Consider the following 15,712-nt stretch of genomic DNA (forward strand, 5'->3'; position numbering starts at 1 on the left):
TCTTGTACATCGCTAGTGAAAATGCATAGCTAACGGTGGTGCCTACTTTGAAAAATAGTGTTTTATAGCTGAGAACTTGCTCTATCAAATAGTGTTACTGTGCTATTTGTATCTGTTGTAGTTTCCATGAAAATAGATAAGAGGCATTACTTATGGAGTGACATATGTATATTTTGGTCTGCTCAGGTCATCATCTTGGAATATTTACAGCTTCCTTTTATTTCTATAATATAATACAGTACTAATAAAGTATTTAGAATAACTTCTTCAGCTGTAATTAGAGATAAAAACTATTTAAGGAAATTATTATTCCTTCTTCATTTATTCCTTAAAACTATTGTCAGTACCTTGGGAGTGTGAAATATAAAGGCCATAAAAATAACTCAACAGTCTCTCATTAGTGAGAACAAGAGAAATAGAGGACAAATAAAGTGCCCTATGAAACATGCTTGATTTAATATTGCTTTCAGCAATGTACCACTGCTAAGATATTAGATACTCCTCACTTGTGAGGGTTCAAAACTTTCCAAATAACAGTCTGTACCTCTACATTGAGATACTTTTAAAAAACATTTTAAATTATTGATCTCCAGGGGAAATGAGTGCTGAAAATGCAAGTCCTCACTAATAGGCCAGGTGCACTGCAGCAGCTGCAGTGCAAGTACAACCTTGTCTCTGCCCTGCTCCTAACCTCAGCTCTGACCTCAGAGATTTCCTCTCATAATTATAAGAGGTAATTTACCATCATTTTTACTCCTTCAGAGGGATTCCTTGCACTGACACTGTCGGTCATGTTGATCTGGGTGCAGCAGGCTTGCAGTACAGGCAGCTGGCGTGGGATTCAAGGAGGGTGGCCTACTTGTACTGCTCTCATGCTCCTGGAATCTGTTCCTTAAGAAGTGTTTCTCATTCATATTTCTTAGCTGCTATTAATTATAGTGCTTAGTGTATGTTAATTAATTAAGTTTTGCTCACTGTATAGGTAAATATATTTAAAATATGCTTTGAAGTAAGCTAGGGATAAAGAATGCTGAAAGATTTACCCCAGCTATGCAATGGAACAGGACTTCTCTGATCAAAGTTAACTCTTACACTTTAAACAAATTATAAATTAAAAATAACAAAAGCATAAAAGTAATATAGTTTATGAGAAATAAAAAACTTTAAATAACAAATATTATCTTTGCTTACGCAGTTTAACTAAATGAGCAGTTCTTTGAGGATTTCTTGCTGTTCTGGAACTCAGTCTCTCATTTGATCTATTCTAGTTTTTGCAAGTCCTGTGACTGTTTCCAGAGATTCTTGACTAGTCCTTGGTACTGATTAAAGAAGACAAGGTGTCTATAGAATACTTTTTGGTTTTTATGCCAAAACTTAAGAGTGTGGACGTGTGCATAGTCATATCTCTCCCTAGTGAACCTCAGTATTTTTTTGTCAAGATCTCACAGGCACCTGCAACCCAGCAAGAGCACCTGGCAACCTCTATATTACATATGGGATAAATAATAGGTAACAGGGAAACAAGCAAGCAAGCAAGCAAAGACAGTTACAATACCACTCTGATATTTCTGGGATATAATAAGCAAATAAAGCTATGATTGAATGATTTACAAATGTTAGCAGAAAGGCTAGATAGTTTTGAAGGTTGAGATAAGAGTAATCTGTTGACTGGAAAGCTCAATTAACATTAAGTTAAATCTGCTGTTAATACCAGGTTTGACTGAGGAACCATAACAGTAGTTCCCGGTGTACACAAATAATTAGAAGAATCCCTGTTAAAGGATATAGTAGATTTTCTACAACTTGATAGCTTCAAAAATGTTTTTCTGTAATGCACATTAGGATGTTATTTTCAAGTGTGATTTGTGTAATTAATTTAACTGCTGTTATATATCCCAGCCTAAATTAAATTGTTGAAATTGTTCCTTTTGGCCTTGACATACGTAAATCTTTAAATTTCAATGGAGATTTAAAAAAAGTCATATAGGACAAACTAGATGATGACAGACACTTTGCATACAATGTGACTTTTCTAGTGAGATCTGGATGGTGGTATACGGGGAGATAGAAAGAGTACCAAGCTACTTTACTTTGCAGCAGCAAGATTCTTCATGCGTTCTCTCAAATGAACAGCTATGTTTGTACTTTGATGTCACTGAATGCAGTAGTTAAGCTGTGTCAGTACAATTCTGTGTATTAACACTGAGTATATTATAGTTTGTATGAGACTGACATCTACTTGGGCTGTTTAATTGTCATTGGACTTCAGCTAGTTAACTGTTACATGAATTTGGCTGTGATCAACTTTTATTACTGATAGCTCTCTAGGTGGTATTTTAGAAGACCTTCAGATCAGAACTATTTTCCTATTCAAGAAAGTGCAGTAGACTCTTTACAGGACATACAGTATAGCTATATACTGTGTACACATCTTTGCATCTTGCATCATTAAGTTTATGGTTCATGTACGTAGAATCATGACTGTAATTTAGTTATCCATTCCTTTCATAAAGGTAATATTCAAGTCAAAATGTTCATGTATCACCTAAGTTTTTGCATTCTTTAAAGTTATTCAGATCTTCCATAAATCATAGGGAGATAAACAGTTCTAAAGCCATCAATGTGCAACAATTCGATTGAAAATGGAAAGAAAAAGTAATTTAGCAAGTGTTCCTCATATCTCATGATACTTTGGCATAATTAAGTTGGCAATGAATGAGCACTTTTCCCTTTAACTCATTTTATTACTGCTGTTGCCTGAGGGAAAACAAAAGAACATGGAGGCAGAAAGTAAAAATAATTATTTTCATGTTATTGTAAACAAAGATCTGAAGAGGGAATCTTAAAATTAAATACACAGTGCTGCCTAAATCTAGAAAGCTTGCTGCTAAATTCATCTGATAGTCATTGCTTATTAGGTCAATTTACTGCTGGCCCTGGGGGTGTGCCAAAGAGTATTCATCTTTTTTTTGTCATGTCCCTTTGGAGAGCATCCACTGTCAGAGTTCCAGCTTTTCTATCACCAATCTTTGTCACCATGACCATTTTCTTTCTGACTCTGCCTCCAGCATAACACCAAAATCCTTTTATAGACTCAGGACACCCTGAGTCTATGGAGGTGAATAAGGAGAAGGTGCATGTCTTCTGGAAGTAGTAAGAGATAAGGTGAGCAACAAATACAAAGTGATGGACCTTCAGTGAGGATAAGGACAGGATTTAGTCTTCTCATTAACTTCCATACAGAGAAATGTGACTTCTGAACTTCTAGTAGACAAACAGTGCCACTGCACTTGTCCATTTACTGTCCGTCATAAGTAGTAAACCTGGAAAAATTGTTATTTAGTAGTGTTCTCTTTTTTTTTTTTTTTTTTTTTTTTTTTGCTGTGATTTACTGCAGTCCAGCATGGTAAATTTGTCCTGTGTAGATTTCTTTCCAGAGGAAAAAAAACATTAACTTGATAACTATTAGATGCCGCAGATGTGTTTAGTACTGGTTTTCTTTCACACAGCTTCAAGTTGAAACTCATATAGTCAGAGAAGAGCATTTCCTTTCATGCCATTCACATCTCTCTCTCTTTTTTTACTTATTTTTCCCCCTGAATTTTTCTCAAGTTCTTTCTTTCTTGGCAAACAGACATATGTTTAGATTGCTGTTGCTTTAATGTGCACTATTTCCCTATTAAATTAGTCTATAAATAAATAAATAAAAAGAAAAAAAAAATCTTCCTTTGGTTCTTTTACATGCATCCACCACCTCATAGTTTAAATAAATTCATCCTTTTTTGTTACAAATCTAAGAGTTTCTGCCTTCTTTCGGAATAACAAATGAGCTAAATACTAGTTAATGTACTTAAAACAACCTTGGAAATGATACATAACTATTTCATATGTCAAAGCTAATATTTTATTCAGTTTCCACATCTTCATGTCAACAGATATTATTTCTTTGAATAATAGAGAAAATTTTGGATTCTGAAGATGGTGGAACAATAAAACTTGAATACTAAATAAAGGTCTCCCCTCTCCCCTCTTTTTTTTTTTTTTTTTCCTTCTTCTGACTGTTCAAAGTGATCTGTGTTTAAACAGCTCATCTGTTGATTTTCCTTGTATACGTCCTTGTTGATTTACATATTTCAAATCTTTAGGTTACTTTACATGCATCATGAATTGCCCCTCAACCCCCCTAAAAAAGGGAAAAAAAAAATAAAAATCTGCTTGGCACCAAATTTTGACTGGCTGAGAATTCAGAATGGTTAAAATTCTAAATCCAAATGTAAGGAATCCCACAGTAAGGAACATATAACTTCAGAGTCTGTCTTACAGAGTATATTTATTTACAGGCCTACATATTGCTAAGCAACGGTCACAGGGATGCCACAGTCTTTTGCTTGCTTTCAGCACTTTACACATTTACATTTACTTTCAACACAGAAGTTTTGAGTACATTTATCTTAGGTGACTGTGAATGGCAGCCATTACAAGATATGCTTAATGCTGAATAAAGGCAAGCTGACTGATACGGAGTACAAGTGACTTATGTGCACGTAATAGGCATGGCAACCTGTTTGTCTGAAATACTCCACCCAATTAGCAGGTGTTGATCCTGTTCGGAAAGGCGGAATGTAATCTGATTTCTCCAGGAGACAGGTGATCACCCCACCCAGATAGAAAAGATAAATGGGAGAGACTCCTTAGATCTAGACTGTGGTCGCAATTTAAATTGTTGCTGGGCTTGGTGAGACAGCTTGAGTTGAAACCAAATGGTATAGTTCATTGCTTTGCTAATAAAGCCATGCCCCAAGTGTGGAACAGCTTTAGTCTGTACAGCAAAAACAATTCTGTTTTTAAGTTATAGACAGAAAGGAATCATCTTCCACTTGACCTCAAAACTTTGTAATGTGTTGAGTTATTCCAGAAATGTTTTTCTGTTCCTTACATAAATTAGTTGTTCTGTAGGAAATACTGTTCTACTAAAGAACACAACAATTCAAAATAAATGAAGCTTCTTAATAAAGATCCTGGAAAGGTTTGGTGTACAACAGTCAATTTTTCAGTTGTCACTGCAAAATCCTAAAAATCAATTTGCTGGACTGTATTCACAAAAGGCTTTCATTTATATTGTTAATTACACACTAAACAGATGTACTAAAATATGTACTGCTCCCTAAAATTGGTATTTTCTATTGCAGTCTTTTCTTGGCCTCCCTTTAGATGCCCACAGTTCCAGAGCAGTTGTTATCTGCATCTAGCAAATGAAGATTTATGGACAAAATGCATCTCCAAATTTAGACATACCAAATGCAGAGCAAATCTGTAGAAACTTTGCTTCTTACGACCTCAGGCTAGGCTGGATGATTGTTGCTAACAACAAAGATTCACTGATTTCACTGATGTGCATTGTTCCAGGAGTCAAAGTGCCAGTATTGGCCAAAAGATTTACAGGAAGGCAGGCAAGCAGACAGAGAAGCATTTTTTGTTTCACCCTTACTAACACAAAGTGGGAAGCAAAGGAGCTTTCCATCTGCTGTGCAAGTGTTTTGATGATAAAACTATTTGCTAATATGGCATGCAGCTTTGTGGCTTGAAGGAATCAGGATATATCTGACTGTTTTTCAGTGGGTTTTTCTTTTAATCACATGTTTTGTTAGTTGGCTTCATTTTTCTTGTCTTGATGTTTCCATGCTTTAAATTCAAGCAGACATTCTGCAACTTGAGTAAATTATACATTTTAAGTAGTCTCATGAACTCTTATCATATGAAAAAAATCAGACAGATAACAGGCATAACTTAATTGGGAAGATAACTGTGGAAGTACAGTAAGCTGCACTAAGCAACCAAGAATGTCTTATCTATCTTAATCAGCACACTCAGTCAGAATTTTCTCAGGGCACATCTCAAGAGCAGAGGAAAATCTAGTTACGGAATTAATCAAGTACTTATGTTGGCTGTGGTGACCAAGTCTAAGAGTAGTCAAACTTCTGACATCTTGGGAGGTTTTGAGTTCTCTGGTTCAGAAGGGCCACCAGATCTCAGGATCTGCTTCCTTTTTCAAAGCACAAAGCTAGTGAGTGCTGTTAAAGTAGAATTCAGTTCAAAAAAATAACATAGATTTGTAGTAATGACTAGTTGTTTTGTTTGCCTAAATGTATTTACAGTCTCTATTGTATATATAAATATATATATATATTAAATATTGTTTATCTGCTTATCTGATAACATGTCATCCCTAAGAACTAAGTTCATAGAAATTCCCTTCTATAACATGGACCTCAATAATTCAGCTACTCAACTATCTTCACTCAGCACTGTAATCTGACTTTCAGAGGGTAGGACTATAAAACACTGAATCTGCTGATTGTGAGATGCAGTAATGAGAAAACAGGAATAGAAATGAAGTTATTGATCCATGCTCCAAGAGGCACACAGCAGTAAGTCACTGCCTGCAAATGTTTTCATGCCAGCTGTGTGCAATGCTGGCCTCCCTCTCTCAAAAATCATACACCTGCTTAGTCAGGTTCAGTTGGAAGGTTATCTCCTGGAGTACAGGTGCCAGGCATAATTTACCCACCTGTCAGACTGTGAAAATTTTATAATACTGGGAAACATTCCAATTGCTGCCAATGCAGCACTTAGAATAATGGCTTTTCAGCAGTGTTACCAATTAGGTTACTGCAATAAAATGAAATTTAAAAAAGATAATCTCATTTTAACAGGACTGGAATCATTTGCTTTGTTTCCTGCCTACTTCAGACCTTTTTAAGCAGACTCTGCTCTTTGATCAATGTTTATAAGTGCTTCTGTAATGCCAAGTAGGATGCAGTACAAAATCTTAAATAACCTTACTGCATTTTAAAAGAACTTGCACACAAGCAGCAATATCTATGAAAGCATTTTCATTGTAGAGTTCACTCCAAAGAGTGCCTCCATGTGCATGCTAATATGCTGAAGTGTTTGCAGAATCTAGCTGATGCTGATACTCTATGTACAAGATACAAATATACATTTATTGCACTGTCACTCCAGAAATATTTTCCCTGAAACAATGCTGTTGCATACTGAAAAAAATGCTTTGCCAATACAAACTGAACTGATTGCAGCTGGCAGTAGCCCGCTAGAAAAAGAGAGGAGCAAAAAAGCTCCCTGATAACTTGGGAACATCTTTCAACAGTGTGATAAATTTGAATGACAGGAGTAATATGAGGGATTACTTACTCTCCATGGATACCCCTGACCTTACTGCTTAAGAATTCAACTAATTAGACAGAAGAAGGAAAAAAAAAAAGTAAACATATTAATTAAACTCATGCATGGGACTTAATATGGAAACTGTCCATCCACTTTGATTTGAGAGACAAAACATGTATTTGTTTTGTTTGTCCAGCTGTTAGATGATAGCTTTAAATCCCCTTGTCAATCCAATTTAGACAAAGCCTTCTGATATTTTAATCACTTGGCTAAGCGGGAAGGTTGAATAAAGAAAGAATATTTTACAGGGTCTGATCCTTATCTGGATTAAGTTAGCAGAAAACTGTTGAAGATAGTGGTCTTCTACATAGTGTCCACAAAATCTGATCATTCATTTTTGTGTTAATATCTGTGAAGCAATTAAATAAAGAATGATATTTTTCTTGAAAGCAAAAAAAGGAAAATCTTTAAAATGAGGAAAATGAGGAAAAAAGTCTAGATATTTGTTGGTCATGGGGATTTACCCCTTAAACTTCCATTTAAAAAGATGTCATTGGAAACTCTTTGCTGCATCAGAAATCCAGACAGAAGGACGTAAGTTCCAGGCATCTAAGGAAAAGATAATTACTGGAAACTCATAAGACCCACCTAAATTCAGTTTTAATTTTCATATGTAGAACAGATGTTTTGACAGATGGATGGACTTTATTTTTATATGTGTCCGGGAAAAGTCGGCAAAACACAGCCTAATCAGTGTTGCATATCTGTGGTGTTTGTTTTTCAGTCTTTCTGCTTTTGACTTCCATGCTTTGGTTGCAGACATTTTCTTTGTAATTTATTTTTTCAGGCTAATCCCTCTCTTTGTAATCCGTGCTATCAATTAGATATAAATATATTGGAAGTCTCTTAAAAATTAAATGTGTATGTTTTGTTAGTGTCAGACATATTGATCTTCATATGGTGGGTGTCTTGCTGGAAAGCTTAATTAACACTTTATCTTCTCTTAAAGACAGGCCCTCTGTCCTTATGTGTAATAAATAATATTTGGTATTGGAATTTAGACTTAAGATCTCTGTCCAGACACACTGAACCTCAATGACTTGAATTCACACTCTGAATTTGTGGCAGTTTCTCAACTTGTACTACAAATAGGATTTTAGTACAGAAGGATTTGCAATAAAATTTGTTTGGCGACAGTATCCTAACATGATAGAAAATATTCTTGCTACTTTTAATTTTTGTTTCAGTAAACTGTCAGCACTGAATGTAGCATAATCAGGACAAATTAAGATCCCTCTCATTGGCTGTGCTTTAGAAAACACTGGCAATCATGCGTCATAATGTGATTAGTTTACAAAGGCAGATCCAGTATTTACATGGTGAAAATTTTAAAAAGGTAGCTATCTAAAGAGGTTTGCTCGGTGAGGGCAGAAAATGAGAGACCTCATAGGCTATGCTAAGAGGTTCCAGACATGATGCTGGGACTTAGCTGCTTAGATTTAAAGATAGAGATGCTTCAGAACAAGGCCAAAGGCAGAGCTTAGAGGTCTTAGGGAAACTTTATACTATTTATTGAAACAGAAATGAAGATTAATCCTCTACAGGGCTAGGCAAGACAAATGAATGGGCGGTTTTCAGGACTGCTGTAAACTCCCACATGATACACCTAATTTTCTCTTTGAATGTCTACCTCAATCATTCTGTACCATATGAAAAAATTTCCTTATGCTTTCTGCTGTGTAGTATAAATACACTTAATCTTTAGGACAAAACCTGTATTTAGCTATACACAGAAAGAAAAAAAATTCCTTATATAAAATTGCCCGTTATAAGAAATAGGACTATTAGCCGGAAAAATTTGTAATGATTCACTATGGTGATTCCAATATTCCTCTTTTTATTTATTTATTTATTTATTTATTTATTTTAAAAGTATTTTCATTAAGAATCCAAGTTATATTTTCCTGTCTACAGAGAAATCTCCAAACTTTTCATTCATTTTCATTTGCATTATTTTTTATTTTAAAATAATTTTCAGCACACAGTTCACCCATGATTTCTGCTTTGGAATTATTATTTTAATTCTAAAACTGTTTTACTTAAAGAAGAACATTCAAAGGTAATGAATATGTCCAGAAGATGGAACATTTAAACATTCTTTTCCTGGGAAGAGCAAAAGTGGATTCAGAGGTACTTAGACGGTGAACAGAGACACAGACAGTGATAATAATATTCCCTGATAATCTGACTGTTGAAGCTTCTGGTTCTTGGTTTCTTTCATAGAATAGAATCATAGAATCATAGAAATGCTCAGGTTGGAAAAGGCTTTAAAGATTATCGAGTTCAACCGTGACCTAATCATACTACCCTAACAACCCTCTGCTAAATCATGTCCCTGAGCACCACATCCAAATGGTTTTTAAACACATTCAGGGATGGTGACTCAACCACCTTCCCGGGGAGCCTATTTCAGTGCTTTCCTTCTTTTTTGTAAAGAAATTTTCCTGATATCCATCCGAAACTTACAGTGGTGCAACTTGAGGCCGTTTCCTCTCCTGTCACCTGTCACCAGTGAGAAGAGATCAGCCTCACTCTCTCTGTGAGCACCTTTCAGATACTGGAAGAGAGCAATAACGTCTCCCCTCAGCCTCCTCTTCCCCAGACTAAACAGCCTCAGTTCCTTCAGTTGCTTCTCATAGGGAACATTTGCAAGCCCTTCACAAGCCTTGTTGCCCTTCTTTGGTCCTGCTCCAGCACCTCCATGTCCTTTCTGTATTGAGGTGCCCCAAACCAAACAGAGTACTTGAGGTGAGGCCTCACCAGGGCTGAGCATTGAAGTACCTTCTGTACATCCAGTGGTTATTTTCTCCTATCTGCTAGAATTTACCAGGATGCAACATTCCTTTTGTAGGCTTTGCTTCCTTCCTAGTACCTTGCTCTCTGAGATCATCTAGTGAAATGCCTCCTTCTGCTGGCATGGTCCTTCACACCACCAGTACAGTGCTGGCACAAGGGCCTGGCAGCAGGAGATACATCTGCCAAGTGGGACAAGCCCAGTTAGAGGCAACCATGTAATTCTGGGCCTCCAGCCAAGTGGGTTGGTTGTTGCTTCGTAGTTGAATTGATGTAGCCACCAGTGTTGGGACCAGCAGAGCTGTGTGCCAGGTTTCACAACTGAATACCAGTGCAACCAGGGAAAGAATGAGGAAACAGGTCCTGGATATTTGAATAAAGTCAACCAAATCTCATGTAGAGGTAGGTCCAAGTCTTCTCAAGGCACGCACATTTTCCCTGATAGAACTATCTTCTTCGGCTTACATACACACTGAGATTTGGAGTTTAAATAAATCATTCAGACCTGTTAAAATTGATTTAGTACGGACTTACAGGACACTTTTTCTTCCCAGAGTCACATAAGTGGGGAAAATTAAATATTCACCATCACAGAACAGATTCTTGCTCAACTCAGGGTATCATTCACAAATTCATAGGTACAATGATGTTTCCACACATCATAGTATATTCGTGCAGCTGTACTTAAGCATAGTAAGACAAAGGAAGGATTCTGATTATGCTGCAATTGAAATCAATGAGGCTGTTGCTATTGTTCCAGCAAGAATAGCCCTGTCTCTAAGGGAGAGAGGAAACTTCACTTTGAGCTTCCTGAGTTGACAAGGGCTTAAATCAGAACTATAACTTTACTTTGATGTCATTTATTGTGGTTTAATACCCCTCTTTATTTATTTTTTTTTACAATCGTAAAATATATAAAGAAATCTAATCTGTTTGGGAGGTGTATGTGAATTTACTGAATGGACCTTAATGGTTCCTTTATGCAGCTATAAAACACAGGGAAGCTATATGATCAGTCTGAGCTGGACTAGGAACTTTAAATGTTATATAAATTTATTTGTTATTGTCAAAGGTTTATTGTACTAAGTATTTACCATCCCCCCTGTTTAACCAGGTTGTGTCTTTCTCAGACATCTACTGTAAAAAAAAATGCATTGCATAATGAATTAAAGAGGGCTTAAAAGCAGGGATGAATAAGCCAAATTTCTTAGAAGCAATTTTTATATAAATATAATATAACTCTGGATTAATTCTACAATAATAACACAGTTCCACTACAGCCCTGAACAGCTGAAGCAAAAGTATAGCTATCACAAACTTAAATTCTCTATTTCTTTCTTCCTTTCTTCCTTTCTTCCTTTATTTCTTTTTTTTTTTCCCCCTCATTCTTTCTCCCATGGGCTAATCTGGAGTAATAAAGCTTGTTGCAATAATGCAATAAAGCTTGTTGACTTTTTCTAAATTTCCATCAATAGGAATCAAAGAAGGGTCTGCTCCCAAGCAAAGGAGGGTTTTCCATCTCACCTTTAAAATAGTAGCTATCTAAAACCTTTTGCTTTATTCATAGGCAGCTGAACAGTATTTATTGATTCTATATAATGTCACAGGTACCATGCTGCTGTAAATTAGGATAGCTCAATTGAAACTTGTTTAAATCCACACTGGATGTAGTTCTATCCTTTTGTAAAGACCGTTGTCACCTGATATTTCATTTTCTCCAGGCAGGCAATTCTTAAAAACTTTCATAAAACATTGTAGATCATAAGGACATTTCTAAAATCACAGTACATGAAATCTGGAAAACCAAGGCATGTTGCTTCTGAAACAGTAATGTAGTTAAATTTGTCCAGTTCCAAATCTGAGGAAGAAAATTCTGGATTCCTTAACAATGCACAAATTGTTGGTCAGTTTTAAATTAAGCGGTATCAATGTTAGATGCTTCAGCTGAAACATCTAATGTGGAGTATCAGAGCTTATGTAAAGATCTACTTTAATTTTGTTTAATGTTTTGTGAATTTACAGTAGTTGCTCATTTTTACTACTGCAGGCATTGAATTATTAATGCATTTGCACAGTTTCTTCATATTTCTTTTATTGAAAAGAACAAATGAAAATAGCATTAAGAACAATACAGAAATACAATGTACTTTAAATAAATTATGCCAGATATTTGCTTAATACTCTGCCACTGTGACAGTACAAAGCAGTTTGTGAATCTGTATGATAAATGTATTTTTGTGTTTATCTATGTGTGGGAGGAAGAATATGCATGCAACAGAGTTTGTGTGTGTTTTCATTAAGAAAGGTCAGAATGGAAAGAATTAAGAAAGACCTCTGGTAACATCCATCTCTATTTCTTTCAATTTCCTGTTGGATTACCTTAACTATCTTTATGCTTTCTCTTCCATCTCAGTTGGAAGGTTAAGCTAAGTTGTCAGCAGTAGACCAAAGACATAGTATGATTCTGTATACTTTTCTCTGGGGTACTCTTTTTAATACATCTCCGTTATCTGTTATGCAAATAAAGGGTAACATTGGAAGAGCAATGTCATTTCAGTGCAGTGCATGATGAGAAGCAGAGAAGCAGAGTATCTAAGTTTGTTGCTTTTCCAAGTAGTGGCCTAAGGCATGCTTCAAATTGTACATGCATTTTCATGGCAGAAACATTACATTCTCTTTGAGATTATCTAGTTAAATTAGCAAGAAAGTTACAGAGAGGGAGGATGTCAGTCAGTGAGACATCTGCAGAGGTTGTTATCACCACATGCCCTCGTTTACTTGGTGAGATACTGAGTACAGTTAGCAGAAGTAGGAAACAGAGAGTATAGCAATAGAGATGGATGAGCAAGCCCTTTTGGGGCTGAACCCGAATGCTGATGCAGACTTCAGACAAAAAGAAAATATATACATAGAAAAGCATCCTCGTTTTTTTATTTTTATTTTTTAAACTGGAAATGTCTATTTTACTTCATTTTTCTTTTCTCCTATTTGAAATTTATTATTTATAATTGTGTTAGTAGACTGATTCACAGGCACTGATGTTTATTTTCATTTTTAGACCTGATTTAAATAAAAATATTAAATAAACAGGAAAAAAGTAATCAACATCTTGACTATCAAGTTAGATATTTCCATTTTAATACATTAATGATGATATATAGATATTTTTTTTTCTAACAGACAACAGATTATGTTTGTACTAGGGACTGTTAGTACTTGTTTTGGATGTTGAGAACTAAAATCACTCATGATTGATAATTTGGTCAGGTAGAAAATGTAAAGTCCAAGTCTTACATAGCTTACATTCCAGGAGTCATACACAGTTTCAGTAAAGTTAAATGCATGTATTCATCCTTTCAGAACTGTTTCCCAAGCATAGACAATAGAAATGAGGCAGCATGTTATATTAATGATTTGTTTTTCATCAGTTTTTTCCATCTGGCCCATCTTTTTTTTTTTTTTTTTAAATTTTTTTTTCGCTAACTGTTACTTAATTGAATACAAACAGTTGGTCCATTTTTCTTCATTATTTCATTCTGACACTTTTCTATAAATGGTCTTTGTCTTACAAACATGGAAGTGCCATAAATTACAGAGATGAAAAGTGTCTGAAACAAAAATGAGGAAAATTTGTTGTGTAATTTTTTTCTTCAAGGTTGTTGTTAATAAACGACAACCAAAGATATTTAAATGAGATCCTAAGTGAGGCTATCTATTAAATACTTCATGCTAAACATGTTTATAAACAGCTTGAAATGATCACACCTTTAAAATCTGCTTATTCAGAGGTATATCCACAACCCAGAAGCACTCCTATTAGTCATAATCACTGAATTAACTTTGTGGATAAATGCTTTTTTTGTTTTGTTTTGTTTTGTTTTTTTCATTTTCTTTGCAGAGAGAATGTGCTAATTTCATCAAGGTGCTTAAGACTTATAACCAAACACACTTGTACGCCTGTGGAACGGGGGCTTTTCATCCCATGTGCACTTATATTGAAGTTGGAAGCCATCCTGAGGTAAATTATCTTAAAACAATATTTCTCTTTTCCCTCATTTAATCTTTATTGGTGTTTAGCCACGAGGCACACTTACTCGTTTTCTGTGGCTCAGGGAACAGATCTGGTCGGACCTGCTCCTGCCTGTGATGCTGACGTGCTGATTGATAGATCACAACTGAATCTATGCTTTTCTCCCACACACAGCATCCTTTCCCTCAGGGTCTTACATAAATACCAATAAGCCCATTCTGCCTACTTCATAGTTCAGTCAGTGCCTTTAATCTGAGACCAACTTTGTCGTTTACTGTCTTACTTGTTGGTACAGTCTGACACCACAGTAGATTTCTCCCAGCTAGGATTTAAAACAGTGTTACGTATTCATAAATACCACTTTTCAGATTTGACGAGACATAGCAACTGGGTTTCGTATACAACCTAAGTTTTGTTTCTACACAAAAAAAATCATTTTCCCTCTGTTCTCCTCATTTTTTTACACCTTTATTTTGCTGACTTTTGCTTAGTACTGCAAAAAGCATAGAATCATTCTTGTTTTGTCAGTGATTGTGGTAACTAAATAGATAAACATGGTCTTCTCCTGTGAAAAACAGTGTCACCCGCAGAAAGCAATAGGTCCATGCTTATTTTTCTGTATGAAGATTACACTCAAATGTCTCTGTGCTCATGCAGTTAATTCCATTTCAGTCCTTTTCCTTCTAGAATAGCAAATCTTCTGTTGTTGTTGTTATTATTATATTTCCTCTAGTATGTAGGTACACAACATCAGTAAATCCACTTTTCTTTCATTCTGACTTAACTGAGTGTTACTCCAGACTGACTCAGTTTAGCAGCCAGATTCCTGCTGTATTTTCAGCAGTCACTTATTTCACTTAAGGATATATTTTATTGGTGAATCTATATTTATGTTAGTGGCAGCTTCTGTGATATCTGAAGAACAACTCTTTCAACTTACCTGATGATTTTGCAATTCAGGTTTTCAGATTTCTGTGAAAAGAAAGACTTCACTGTTAATTGAATGAGGATTCAATTATTAAAAAAAAACAACACAGAAATTCTTGTAGAAAAGCTAACAGATTTTTTTTTGAGTGTTGCCTTTATAGTCTGGAAACTATTTTTCTCTATAAAAATGTCTTTTGGTATTTGAAACATGAGTCTTTATAATGTTCTAAACATAAGGTTTTGAAGGAATGAAGGAGCTGCAGTGTAGAAGGGTTTTGTCTGTATTTTTTCTTTTCTTTTCTTTTTTTTTTTTTAATGTATACATATATATATATGTTAGTTAACATTGTATTCCAGAATGCATTCTTGGCAATTAGTGATTGTATCTTGACCACACACAGTATGTCATTGCTTACTGCATTAAACAGATTCTCTGCTTCCTGAGATCCATTTGGGAATTGGTAGACATATTAATTAACTCTAGTTCTGTCAGATGTGTGTCAATCAATCCTTGGCTATCTGCCAAGTGAATCTATCTGCTGAGAGATAGCTGGTATGAGGTCATTTACTTCTGCGCTTGGCTGTTTTATGACTGTGCCATAAAAATAACACACACTTTATCAAGAATTTATAGGAAGGATGATCTGAGATATGAGGCCAGATCCAACCTTGGTTTAACATTCTGTGTTTTGAAAGACTTGTGTTGATGCATTTGGC

The 15,712-nt window shown here is 35.4% G+C and overlaps 1 protein-coding gene across 3 annotated transcripts in view; it reads left to right on the forward strand.

The window, feature by feature from the left end:
* The window catches only part of SEMA3A (semaphorin 3A), a 241,749-nt gene that overhangs the window by 127,498 nt on the left and 98,539 nt on the right, over positions 1–15,712 (forward strand). For 2 of the 3 annotated variants that reach the window (XM_015876098.2, XM_015876014.2), the window contains one exon: positions 13,937–14,056. The exons of the other annotated variant lie outside the window; for it this stretch is intronic. In XM_015876098.2, the coding sequence (XP_015731584.1) occupies positions 13,937–14,056 (120 nt within the window). The remainder of the gene's footprint in view (positions 1–13,936; positions 14,057–15,712) is intronic. 3 annotated transcript variants of the gene reach the window in all.

Source organism: Coturnix japonica, chromosome 1 (genome assembly GCF_001577835.2).
Source record: "Coturnix japonica isolate 7356 chromosome 1, Coturnix japonica 2.1, whole genome shotgun sequence".
NCBI classification, from domain to species: Eukaryota; Metazoa; Chordata; class Aves; order Galliformes; family Phasianidae; genus Coturnix; species Coturnix japonica.